Raw genomic sequence first — 13,166 nt, 5'->3', positions numbered from 1 at the left:
CTCTTTCTTTGGCTTGAAAGAGCTCCAAATTCAGAAACATGGGGATGAATTAAATTTCTTAAAAGTAGGCTACAATGCAATGGTAAAGTTCCAAGCATTTTTCTAATGATGATGAAATCAGCTGTGTGTTGCCTTAACTTCTTTTCAACATGGATGTAGGAAATCAACTCCAAAAAACGGTATTGTGGCCTCCATGACTAGCTGTGATGGGAGAAAAGAAGTTGATTGTGCATCTGTAACTGTTGGATGAAACAATGACAAACATCTTGATTTTGCATTTTTAGCACTATCGAGCTCATGGCTATATCTGTACTACTGAATAAAACACACCATTTAATTTCCTTTTATGACTGCTGCTGAACACAGGTTTGATGTTTTCAAAAACAGCCTATATATCGCCCCAGATCTTGTTTCTGGACGGAGATAGTTCAGCCCCCGTCACTGTGTTTATGAAGTCAGGAATATATGTATACATATGTAAGGTTTGCAATACTGGAGGTGTTTCTTGACTGCCATTTTGTCATCCACTTAATACCAAGAGTTGCTTGTACAGTTCTTCACACTAATTTTTCAGTTTGGACATCTTGATTATTTTAATATCATCATTAAACCTCATTGCTGTTCTACCCATCCTCTTTTCCAAATCGCTTGGGAATATGTGAGTCTGCATGGACTTATCTGTTTGCAAAGACTACATGACCTAACGAGAGTTAAAACCCCAGAGAAAATTCCTGTTAGTGACAGTAAGAGACAAAGAGACAACAGTTCTTGGTTTAGGAAGATATTTATTTTTGTGTGTGAGTAAAATAATAATATATATATTGCTTCACACCCTCCAAGAGCGGCATGAATCTGAACTGATTGAACATCTCTGTGAGGTAGGCTGGAAGAGGTGGCCAAGGTGCCAAAGCGGCTTGTGTATTAAAAGCAGAAAAGGGAGTGACTTCAGTGAAGGAAAAACTGGATCTCCAGAAGCGGTGTGCCAACAGGAGTGACCTCTGGAAGCTTCTTTCAATGCTCAGTTACAGGAGGGTTTAGATAAAGGAGGACTCCATCAAAATCACCTCTCCAAGGCAAAGGAAATGTTGCTTGTGCAAGAGCACTGACCCAGGAAAGCCTTCTCTTCTTACTTTACCAAAATCCTGTAAGGATACAAAGGATCTTGTTATTTTGCTGAAGTGTAATCTAAGCTCAGTCTCTAAAAGCCTCAATACCCATTAAATAACTTTCAGAATAAATGAACAGGTTGAGTTCAGACTGCAGGTTTAAAAACCTATATTTAGATGCCGACATATGTGCTGGGTATCTAGGCCTGCAGATATCCTGTCCATGGGACCTATGGTCACTGTCAAAGTAGTTGCATTTCCACTAGTAATAAAATTCTGATTCAGATCACCCAAAAATAAAGATCAGAGATTTGATCTAGTTACTTAATCACACAAGTCCATGGCCATTTGAAGAGCTCTGGGGTATGTGCTTGGACCCCAGACACCTTTTCCAAAAAGCGATGTTTTCCCATGGATCATGAGCTATCTCAGCCAGATTGTGTATATGATTTAAATACTCCAAGGCACCTCAGATGTCACTGAGCATCTCTGTGTAGCTTACTGTATGGAACACTTTGTGTCTACTTTCAAAGATTTCTTTTCAGTAGGTTGAACCCTCAGTTGGAAAAAAAAAATATATTTTACTTTAGAATGCATTGTTGGTTTCAACTTCTACTGCTGTATTGATCAAGTGAGGTATAAATCTAACAGCCCAACAGGAAGAGTTTTAATCCTGAGTATTAACATCCATGTGTGTCACCTGTGCGTACGTTCTTTTAAGAAAGAGTGTTTCTGCAGAAAAATTAACACCTGGAACCAAAACAAGGGGCCTTGTTCCTTTGCCAGCCCCAGTTCTTCAGATGATGCCCAACAGATGTTCTTACAGAAGTCTGATGTTGGAGATCTGCCACCTGCTCCTACCCATCTATTTGCCATCAATAGAAATTGCTTCTTAAAGAGAAAGTTTGTTCACAGAAAGAGGGATAGAGTCATTCTCTTATGAAACCATGTAATACCAGGCTGGTTCTGTACCATTTACTTTCCTGAGTTCCTAAGTGGACGCTTCCTTAGCATCTTCATCTGCTGGCAACAAACATGTCTTGTTATTGGTTTGATTTGTGTTTCCTGAAACCATTGACTGGCTCAGGATCCCCATGTGCTGGACAAATGCTATAAAACCTCTTCCCTAGAACAATCTCATTGCATTTACTTCAGTTTCTGGGAATATTTAAACCCTGGAAATTTTATAAATAACAGCATAAGGAATTCTGGAAAATTCAGGTATTACGTGTCTGAGTCTTTCCTTTATTTTGAACCAGGCTCTGTCCAGTCACATCAGTGTCTGAGGATCTGCCTGAACATCTCCTATTATGTCATCACACCTGTCATTTTCACCAAAAGACAGAGGAACCTCTTCTAATTTGCCACTCAATTCGGTGTATGTGATAGTCACTGCAGCTGGCAATGCTTGTCATGTGGCTACAAGTGGAACAAAATTATTAAGAATTAAATCCTTGAGAAATATGTTTAATTCTAAGCCAAATACATTCCCCAAAATCACATTCAAAACCTTAAGGAAATAAAAAATCTTTCTACCAGGGAAACTCCAAACATCATTAGAAAGTGGCCTCCGAAGTCAAAAGTGAAATGCACACCCAGTTGTCTCCAGTCACTAACAAATTAACTCCTCTTCACCTTTATAGAAGCTGCACAGTGGTGGGTGGGAGGAACAAGACATGAGAGGAGAACGAGAAACAGGGTTCTGTGAACATTATTTCTCCTTTAAAATTTAATTTTCTAGGTAATTTTAGAAATTAAAAGAACAGAGAGAGGGAGGTGACATTGTTTCCATTCATGGGTGAAAGTAGTGTGACATATTTTCCTTGCAATTTCTTGGGGGGAAAAAAAAATCTGTATCAGAATTTAAAATAAAGGGAAAAATAAGGAATTCTGGGAAATTTTGGCCCTCCTGAACTTCGTATCTCATGCATAACTTCCATCAGAATGAATTGTCTGCTTAAACATTCATCTACGATGTATACCTGTTCATCCCCCATCTGGACTTGCTCACAAATGGCTGTCCTACACATTCCACGGAGTTGTGTGTATTATTCAAATAGTATGTTGAATTGTATCTACAAACAGTAGATAAAACAGCAGAACAAAAATGACTTCTGATGCCCTTTGGTCCTGCAGCACTTACTTTGAACAGCAGACCAGCAACCCCCCGTGGCACGACCCCGATACAGTGAAGGTGGGTGGGCATGCTGCAGCACGGCAGAAATTCCCCTGGCTCCTGCACTCTGCGGTGTCAGGAAAAATAGGATCTGCAGAACCTGTGGGAAGGGGAAAAGGTCAAAATATTCATTTTCAGCCTAAACTTATAATGGATAAATATGCAATAAATCATGTGTTGCGTTTTAGGAAGACATCCCCCATAAGCACAGATGTTCTTGGTCCCACCAACTACGGAGCACCATCCCAACACCATCATATTTTGTCTGCTGGGTGGTGAGTGCTTTCTTCCTCCTATGCTCATACTTCTGCTTATAAGGCCCTTTCATTCTTTGTAGAATTTATTTTCTTCTCACCTGGAGCAGCCTGGAAGAGGAGGAAAACAGCGAAGAGCAGGTAGAGGATCCTCATGGCTACCAGTTGTTTGTGGACTGTCTTCTCCTGTAAAGCACCCGAAAGACCGATGGAGGATGAAATTTGCTTGTGGAAGAGGTTAGGAAAGGCACTTGGTATTTATAAGGTCTGTGTGATCATGTAAAGTTGACGGCTGAGTGGTTTGTCAATCAGTAACTGTGACCAACCTTCCAGAAACCAGAATGGCGATCCCCCTGATCACGGATTGCAATAAAATGTGTGGCGAACATGTTGCAACCCCCAAGGGTGAATTTCCACTGGCCACGCCGGTTACATAACATGACCATCAGCCAAGCCCCAACGAGCTGCACTTGTTCGCATGGATTTTGCAGACCGGTTCCCAACACAGACATGGGGATGGGTGAAGGAGGGGGCATGGGAGTCAGCCAAGGTTGGAGTCTAGTCCCAGTGTTGACCCTGGATCTGTCACTTGCTGACAAGTCACATAACATTTTGTCTTTTTCTCCCCATTTCTGTCACCGGGCAGATGATGTCAAAGGCAGAGAAAAGCATTGGGAAACATTTCAGATGAGGTAACTTTGCTTTGTCACTTTTTAAACAGGTTTCAGGACATCCTCATCCTCTGCACAGGGCTGACACAAAGTTAGACACCAAGCTGGGAGGAGTGGCTGACACTGGAAGCTGTGCTGCCATCCAGAGACCTGGACAGGCTGGAGAGTTGGGCAAGGAAATATTTAATTAAATATAAGAAGGGAAAGTGTAGAGTCTTGTATCTGGACAGGAACAACCCCAGGTTCCAGTGTAAGTTGGGGAATGACCTATTAGAGAGCAGTGTAGGGGAAAGGGACCTGCGGATCCTGGTGAACAGCAGGATGACCATGAGCCAGCACTGGGCCCTTGTGGCCAGGAAGGCCAATGGTACCTGGGGTGGATTGAAAGGGGGTGGTCAGTAGGTCAGAGAGGTTCTCCTGCCCCTCTACTCTGCCCTGGGGAGACCACACCTGGAATATTGTGTCCAGTTGTGGCCCCTCAGTTCCAGCAGGACAGGGAACTGCTGGAGAGAGTCCAACGCAGCCACCAAGATGATGAAGGGAGTGGAGCATCTCCTGTGTGAGGAAAGGCTGAGGGAGCTGGGGCTCTGGAGCTGGAGAAGAGGAGACTGAGGGGTGACCTCATTCATGGTGATCAATATGGAAAGGGGGAGTGTCAGGAGGATGCAGTCAGGCTTTTCTGGGTGACAACCAATGGTAGGACAAGGGCTAATGGGTACAAACTGGAACACAAAAGGTTCCACTTAAATATGAGAAGAAACTTCTTCCTGGTGAGGGTGCCAGAGCTTGGACCAGGCTGCTCAGGGAGTCTCCTTCTCTGCAGACATTCCAACCCGCCTGGACACCTTCCTGTGTAACCTCATCTGGGTGTTCCTGCTCCATGGGGGATTGCACTGGATGAGCTTTCCAGGTCCCTTCCAACCCCTGACATTCTGGGATTCTGTGATTCTGTCCCTCCTTTAATTCTCACTTACATCCAACCTTGAGTGCTTTGCTTTTTTTCCAGCTTTTGACATCTTCTTTTGTTTCCCCACTTATTGCCCCAAAAGGTTGGGAGAATGAGCTGATTCCATAAGAATCTAGTCAGACATAATGCCTCGAAGTGCAATATCTTCTTTTTCTTCACTTCAGAGCTGTAAATTTTCTGAGAAGCATTGGTTAGGAGATCATTGTGCTGAAGGATTTTCTTCACAAAATCCTGGGCTTGTAGATGTCAAATGACTGCAACAGCTGTGTACCCTTGAGAATCCTCCCTTTGCACATAATAAACAGGTTAATCTCTGTCAAAGCCCAAATGTTTCTTCAGTTCCTAGCTCTGGTATTCTGGTTGAGCGGTTTCCTTCCTTATTACCTCATTTATTATATTTAACTGAGAGTTAATGGTATTTTTGTTCTGAGAATTATTTGTAGGATTAAAATGTTACTGTTGTTTATGTTTAATCTGCAAAATAACAGGCAGGCTTAAGCAGCTGAGAAAGTACTAACAAGGTGAGTTACCTAAGTGTTCATGCAGCGAATAACAGCAAGATAAACACTGATTTCCCTCTTCCACTCATAAAATCTAAATACCAGAAAAAAATACCAAGCACTCCAGAATGTCCTTTTTTTTTGTGTCCTTGCTTAGATAAAGATTTTTTTTTTTTTTTTCTGCCAGCAACTCTCCCGCTTTCCCCATTTCTAACAGAGACTTGATTCATCTCTCTTCTGTTTTCTCTTTCAGCAAGGTGTCAGTGGGATGCCCTGACAGAGAGACCTGGAAAATGAACATGAAGAAACCAGGAAACAAAACCCTTTGTTTTTTTATGGAAGAAGATCCATGGAAATGTGATTTTCTCCCCATCTGCTTTTCATATAGATGGGACAACAGTGTCATGATGTTTTGCAAACAGAAGTGTGTTTTTTGAGTGGTCATTGTCACTCCAGTCTTCAAAAAGGGCAGGAAGGAGTACCTGGGTAACTATAGACCAGTCAGCCTCACCTCCATCCCTGGGAAACTGATGGAATGACTTATCTTTGGTGCCATGTACATACAGGGCAATTGTAGTGGGAACACCAGGGCTATTGTTGCTTCATCCATGGAGCTGCCATAGTGGAAATCCTCTAACAGATACACTTTGCTCTTGTGCAAAATATTCTGACACATGAGTTGTCAGTAGAGTGTTCTATGCCATTTCACGTGGGCTAAATGGGTGCATAAGGCTCAAAGCAAAGACTATCAGGCACATTTAACCCCTCTTCTTCCATCAGTCCTCACTGTGCTTGTGATAGCTCCTCTATTAAACTCCTTGCACCTTTTAAAAGAAGAAAAGTACAGCAAAGAGCAGTTAAAGGATCCTGATGTCCAAGAGACTTGCTAGCACCACTGGAAAGGCATAAAACTGAGGTGGGTAGGAGAGGAGGCTACAGAGCCTCCGTGCATGTCAGGTTCAGGGATGCTGCAATGCTGAGGTCTGGGAACCAAGTCAATTATTACCTACCCTTGGTTGCTTTGATCACAGTTGCATGTGGCCTCATGTTGCAATCCGTACAGTGAGTCAACATGGACTAGGTCTGCACAGGACAACGCTGAAAATCATCGTAATGTAATATCCTCTGTGCCCCTAAAACCTGTACAAAAGGAAGATTCCTCTGTAAAGATGGGCAGTGAGAAAGAATAATAATCAGTGTTTGAGAGGAAGGCTGGGACGGAGGATCTCCTGGGTGTAATGGAGAGAAGACCAGTATTTCTCCGGGCTTACACAATGGCTTTCCTGATCCGTCACATGGCGCTAATGTTGCTGCAGTGATGCTATTCCTGGAAGGTTCTGGGGCTTCTGCGTGGATGGTATAGGAAATAGCACAGAAGCATTCATTTTTAGGAATTACTTACTGTGCAGTTGGCTATGATCTAAGAAACCCGAAGTGTTTTCATTAGATGATGAGCAGCATCTACATCCTTCTGTCTGTGCAACACCAAAATATCTATTCCTGTGGCATGTTGGGTGGATTTCTGTTGATTCTAGTACTGTCATCATCAAAACTGAAATCACTGGAGCTCCTTTGTCTCTTGTTGGGTATGAAGCTGCTAATACTGCAGCCACAAGAATTGGAGTCATATATATATATTACAGGTCAGCGTGACATTGACCATCACCTGCATATGAATGCTTGTTTTCATGTGTAATAAAGAAGCCTGTTGTGTCTGCTACATCGAAAATCTCCTTATAACGTGTTGAGTTGTACCTAATACAGTTAGCAGAGTCTGAACAGTGATTCAGCTGACCTCTCTGTGTCTGTACAAATAGATTAAAAAGTGCCAGGACATGATCAGTGAAACTTGATCATCCATAAATATTTAATTATTAGAACAGCCCTGGCAGTTTTAGCCTCTGCTAGCACTGCCAAAAATTCCTGCGCTGTTTCAGTTATTCACCCTGGCTAGGAACTGTTCCAGTAGGCAGCCTGAGATGGTCACCTTGTTTTGGAGGCTGAGACAGTTGCACCATATGGGCATGGTCACATCATGCCACAAGATCTCAGGATCTAGAGAAAGGCACTGTTACTAGTAGAGAAACACAGCTTTCCAGTCTGTATTTGCAACTAATCATATTACAGATATTCATATTTGTCTGGTTTTGTACCAACTTCAAATAAGTCTTTAATAAGGTGTTCCAGAAATCGCCTGCCTTCCCTCTCCCCATAGCTCAGCTGTCTGGAACACCTCTTTGTCTTCCTGCTAGCAATATTTCATGTGCTATAAACATTTTTGGGATTAAGACAATTTACTCCTACAAAGATTGGTGTCCTGATTAAGGTTTGGAGTGCCACGGGGCTTCCTCCCTGTGCCTGCCACCGTGATGAGGTGTTTGTGAGAGACATCTAAATCCCACATTGGAAGTCAACCATTGCAGATATCTACTTAGACAGATGGCACACAGTGAGGGTTAAAGCTAAAAGAAAATGCGTCACTAATCTAACAAATAAAATATGTCCATGGACCTATAAAGATTACTTCAAATATAATCCTTTAAAGAACAAAGAAAACAAGACACCTGGAGAACTCCTTTATAATAAATAACCTAGTAACTTCAATTTACTTAGTTACTTCATTTCTAGCCCTCTGGAAAGCAGCTCACATCTTCTGAGGTCAATATCATAGGCAAAAAACAGTTGTAGGATCATAGAAAAACAGAATGGTTTGGGTTGAAGGGACCTTCAAAGCTCATCCAGTGCCACCCCTGCCATGAGCAGGGACATCTTCACCAGCTCGGGTTGCTCAGAGTCCCGTCCAGCCTGGCCTGGGATGTCTCCAGGGATGGTTCATCTGCCACCTCTCTGGCCAACCTGGGCCAGGCTCTCACCACCCTCAGTGCAAACAATTTCTTCCTCAGGTCTGGCCTGAATCTCCCTCCTTTATTTTATGTAAACCATAATGTAATCAAGTACATAATCAATTTTCAATGAACTAATCAGTGTATTTTGTGATGCACACAGGGGCTGGGGGTGTATGTGGTATTTACTTTCTACCACCTGCTGGGCTACATCTGCTGGGGATGGGAAGAGAAGGGGCAGCACTGGGCTGGGGACCACAGCTCTTTTCTTGTGCCTTCACCAACAATAAGTTTGCTTTCAAATTCCGAGTTTAAGACAATTTTCAGTTAATTTTCTTGCTTCAACTGTGCCCTCAGTGGGTGGAAAACACCTATATATATGGCTATGCCATCTATTAGAGGTCAGAGACAAGACCCTAAGTGCCTCCTTGATATCTGCTGTCTCTGTCTCCTGTGTATCTCTGTGAGGATAAGGGTAGATAAGCCTCTGGGAGCACCATGTAAATCTGCTCTCTGCCTCTCTCTTTATTCCATCCACCCATCCACGGATGGTGTTTCCCCACCACTTTGGCTCCCATGCTTGGACTGATACTGCAGCATCTGCAGAGGCCAGCCTGAAAGAATCCCTCAAAAGTAAAATGAAGCCATTGAGTTGTTCATTTTTGAATTCCCTTGTTCACAGACAACCCTATAGGGCATAAGCCAGTCTGATTTTCATCTGCTGAAGCTGACAAAATGCTCAAGGCTGTTTACAGAGACCTAAACCCACCACAGCTAAGAGGGTCACTTCCAGCCTTCTGCATAAATGCCTCCACACAGCCACCCACGGCTAATAGCTCCTGCTCCCTTGTGCATGACTTTGCTGGGAAACCATGCCTAGGGTGGAATTCCTCCTGGGTAATGAGCCAGACACTGCCAGGCAAATGACCTTTGGAAAGGCCAAGACTTGCTAGCGGCGTTACGGGCTGCGTTTCTCAATAGTCCTCTGTACAGTTTTCACGCCCACGTCTTTGCTGGGGCTGTAAAACACAGCTTCACCCACCCTTCACCTTCCTCTCCAGCCCTTCACAGGCGCACTGTGTATGGTATTGTGGGTGTTGGTACAAAGAGCACGTCTAAAGCTTTGGCAAAGAGCCTAACTCCTTATCAATGCAAAAATATGTCACCCCATGGATCACTGGTCTTTAGGCAGGACCTATGAGGCAGAGTCCTCTGGGCTGCCAAGTCAAACCAGAACCCACCTGAAGTTCTGTGTCCAGCTCTGGGGTCCTCAGCACGGGACACACATGGAGCTGCTGGAGAGGGGCCAGAGGAGCCCCAGAAATGATCCGAGGCTGGAACAGCTCTCCTGTGAGGACAGGCTGAGAGAGTTGGGCTGTTCAGCTGGAGAAGAGAAGCTCCGGGGAGACCTTAGTGCGGCCTTTCTGTACTTAAAAGGGGTCGATAAGAAAGATGGGGATGGACATTTTAGCAGGGCCTGTTGTGACAGGACAAGGTGTGATGGTTTTAAATTAAAAGAGCACAGATTCAGGCCAGACATGAGGAAGAAATCTTTTACAATGAGTTGCCCAGAGTGGTGGTAGATGTCCCATCCTGGCCCAGGAGTAGCAGCCTGGACCTGTTTGTGGGAGGACGCACCCCTGATGTGGCTACAGCTGGAGAAACTGCGTTCTTTTTTCCCCTCTACTCATTTCTTGCCTTTCTCATCATTCCATTGTCTCTTTGCATTATGCTTCCTGTTTATCTCTTTTAAAGTTCACATTTAAAGAGCCCTTAGAAGAGTTCAGCTATTTTTAATGAAATATAACCCATATAAGGTCATTCCCATAGCTCTGAGTATCTTTTTTTTTCTTTTCTTTTTTTTTTTTTTTTTTTCAGCCCTCCATCCCCTCTGTCCATCTCACCAAGAAATACGTGTGGGACCAGAAAGAGAGTAGGTACAGAGTTAAAGATCCTTATGACTAGTCCCGACAGCTCGTTTTCACTTCCTCACAGCCAGGTGTTTCAACAGAATCAACAAAAAGACACTGACGTAGTGAAGCAAGTCCAGTGAGTGACACCGAGGTAGTGGGGGGCTTGGGTACTTGAGATATGAGGAGAGGTGAAAACAGTTGATTTCATTCAGAGCAGGGAAGAATACACGAAAGGATCCTATCCCAACCTTCAACCACCCAACAGCACTGTATGGAGCAGATGGACCTAGACTTTTCTCAAAGTACCCGGTGGTAAGACGGAGGGCAAGAAAACACAAATATCAACAAGACAACATGTTGTCACGGAGTAATGAGCTCACAAAGGCCAGTGCTGCAATGGGTAATGTGCCCTGCTATGGATCAGCAGACTGCAGCTTGGGCTTTTTGTAGAAATCCTCTTTTGCAGTCAGATGCCCTTGCTTTTCTGGAGGGGGATCAGGAGGAGTGGTACCCATATGTGGAGCCATGGCTGAGATGTCCACTAATCCTGTCTGCTTTGCAGACATAGCATGAGGGAAGGCTGAAGATATCCAGATACTTCCCAACACTGGTCCAGCAAGGAAGGACCACTCTGCCATGGCTCATTTACTGCCCTTCATCAGGGCTGTGGAGTATGGAGTGGGAGGGCAAAAAGCATTGCCCATGAAATGTCCACCTCACAGTGCTACTCCAGGGAGGTGAGACATCCTGACCCCGGTGGGATTTGAACACACAACCTTCTGATCTGGAGTCAGACGCGCTACCATTGCGCCACGAGGTCAAGGCTGTGAGACGCTTTCTCCAAATATCATCCTGGACTTTATGGCCATGGCATCTTCATTGAAGGGACTTTCAGTTAATCTGATATGGGAGTGTGAGCATCTCTTTCAGTTGCCTTTCTAAGCCTGCAAGGAGGGCTCACAATGAGATACTACAGAGGAGGAAGGCCAGAAGATGCCATTTCCCAAAGCAACCCTGCAGGGTCCCTCCCAGGAGAAAAAGAGACCTGAACGTGGTGCCTCCGGATGGCCAGGAGGGATGGCAGCCCACCACCTCCTTGGACAGAGAGGCCCCATTCACCTGGCAGATGCACAGAATCCATCTCAAGCCCTGTGGCAGGATGGACTCTCACAACTTTTGCACAACCTGGCTGGGGTCAGCTTCCACCTAACAGGAGGATGGAGTGTGGTTTGAGTTCAGCTGCCTGCACATATCCTGGACACATGCTGTTCACTCTGTGCCTCTGCCCCGTCCATCCCTGGCCTTTCTCCCCCGCAGCCAGGTCATCTGTCTTCTCTACCTTCCATAGCACTTCCTGGGTCTCTTCAGTTTGGAGAAGAGGAAACGGAGGGGTCACCTCATTCATGTTTACAAATATATAAAGGGTGAGCGTCAGGAGGATGGAGCCAGGCTCTTCTCAGTGACAACCAATGGTAGGACAAGGGACAATGGGTTCAAACTGGAACACAGGAGTTTCCACTTAAATTTGAGAAGAAACTTCTTCCCAGTGAGGGTGCCAGAGCCTGGCCCAGGCTGCCCAGGGAGGTTGTGGAGTCTCCTTCTCTGCAGACATTCAAACCCACCTGGACACCTTCCTGTGTAACCTCATCTGGGTGTTCCTGATCCAGCGGGGGGAGTGGGCTGGATGAGCTGTCGAGGTCCCTTCCAACCCCTGACATTCTGGGATTCTGGGATTCTCTTGTGGTCCCTGGACACCCCTGGGATGCTCCCCATGGAGAAGACATCCCCACCACCCAGGCCAGGTTCCATACTGGGGAGTTTTATCCTCTCACCCTGACCTTGTGGCGCAAGGGCAGCGCGTCTGACTCCAGATCAGAAGGTTGTGTGTTCAAATCACACCAGGGTCAGCCTTGGGTTACCACTGCCCACCCACTGTATTGCCTCTGTTTTTCTGGGGGCCTGCTCTGGGCCAGGGTCAGGGTTCTGAAAGGCTTTGGTCAACTTTAATGGGGCACCTCAGGTGGGCAACATGATGCCCAGAGCATTGCTTTGAGCCTGGCGGTATGTGTTTTGTTGAGAGGTTATGGGTCATGAGCAGAGTGGAGGCCAACACATGGAGGTGTTGTGGTGGGTGTCTGCCACAGTTGCATAGAATCATTTTAGTTGAAAAAGACCTTTAAGATTACAGAGTGCAATCATCAGCAGTTCGCCTCATTGAGAAGCTGGAGGAAGTGAAGTTTCCTCAGGAAAGTGCAAGAAGCTCCATAACAGTGTCCTCAGTCACTCCTAGGGGACATGGAAGTATCCCTGCATGATATTTGCCTAAGGGGGTAACATAAGGTTGTAGAGTCAGACCAGGGGTCTTCTGGAGGGAATCAAGGGTAATTACCCAATGAAAGGTCACAGTAATAGGGAGAGGTTTCTGATGAACAATGTGAGAAGTTTATTCAATAATATTAGGGAGTATCTGGGGATCTCTAGTCTGGTCAGAGATCAGAAATCTTGCCTCAAAGCCCACATGAAGACTACAGAACAAATATCTCTGAAAGCCTTACCCAAATGAAGGAAGCATGTGATGATGGCTGGAAACGGTGACCATGGATTTGACAAAGGCAGACCACTCTTGGCCAATGTGATAGGTTTCTTTGAAGAGGTGACTTCCACAGTGGCCAAGAGGAGTTCAGGGAACATCACTGATCTTGGATTTGATTTGCTCTCTGTCGGCTTCTCCCAGAT

At 45.0% G+C, this 13,166-nt stretch overlaps 1 protein-coding gene and 2 non-coding genes across 3 annotated transcripts; 1 reads left to right on the top strand and 2 right to left on the bottom strand.

Annotated features, from left to right (window-relative positions):
* Window positions 1–3,245: 3,245 nt before the first annotated feature.
* Window positions 3,246–3,793, bottom strand: LOC110355452 (gallinacin-10). Its single transcript, XM_021281044.2, has 2 exons — window positions 3,638–3,793; window positions 3,246–3,382 (listed from the first exon to the last, which is right to left on the bottom strand). Exons 1-2 carry the CDS (start codon window positions 3,690–3,692, stop codon window positions 3,246–3,248), a joined length of 192 nt encoding a protein of 63 aa, XP_021136719.1. The 5' UTR covers window positions 3,693–3,793.
* Window positions 3,794–11,178: 7,385 nt separating this feature from the next.
* TRNAW-CCA (transfer RNA tryptophan (anticodon CCA)) lies at window positions 11,179–11,250 on the bottom strand. Its single transcript has one exon. It is a non-coding gene; the product is annotated as a tRNA-Trp (tRNA).
* A 1,015-nt stretch (window positions 11,251–12,265) lies between these two features.
* TRNAW-CCA (transfer RNA tryptophan (anticodon CCA)) lies at window positions 12,266–12,337 on the top strand. The gene has a single exon. It is a non-coding gene; the product is annotated as a tRNA-Trp (tRNA).
* Window positions 12,338–13,166: the final 829 nt, after the last annotated feature.

This window comes from Columba livia, chromosome 3 (assembly GCF_036013475.1).
Source record: "Columba livia isolate bColLiv1 breed racing homer chromosome 3, bColLiv1.pat.W.v2, whole genome shotgun sequence".
Lineage (NCBI taxonomy): Eukaryota > Metazoa > Chordata > Aves > Columbiformes > Columbidae > Columba > Columba livia.
This window is presented reverse-complemented; position numbering and strand designations above follow the sequence as displayed.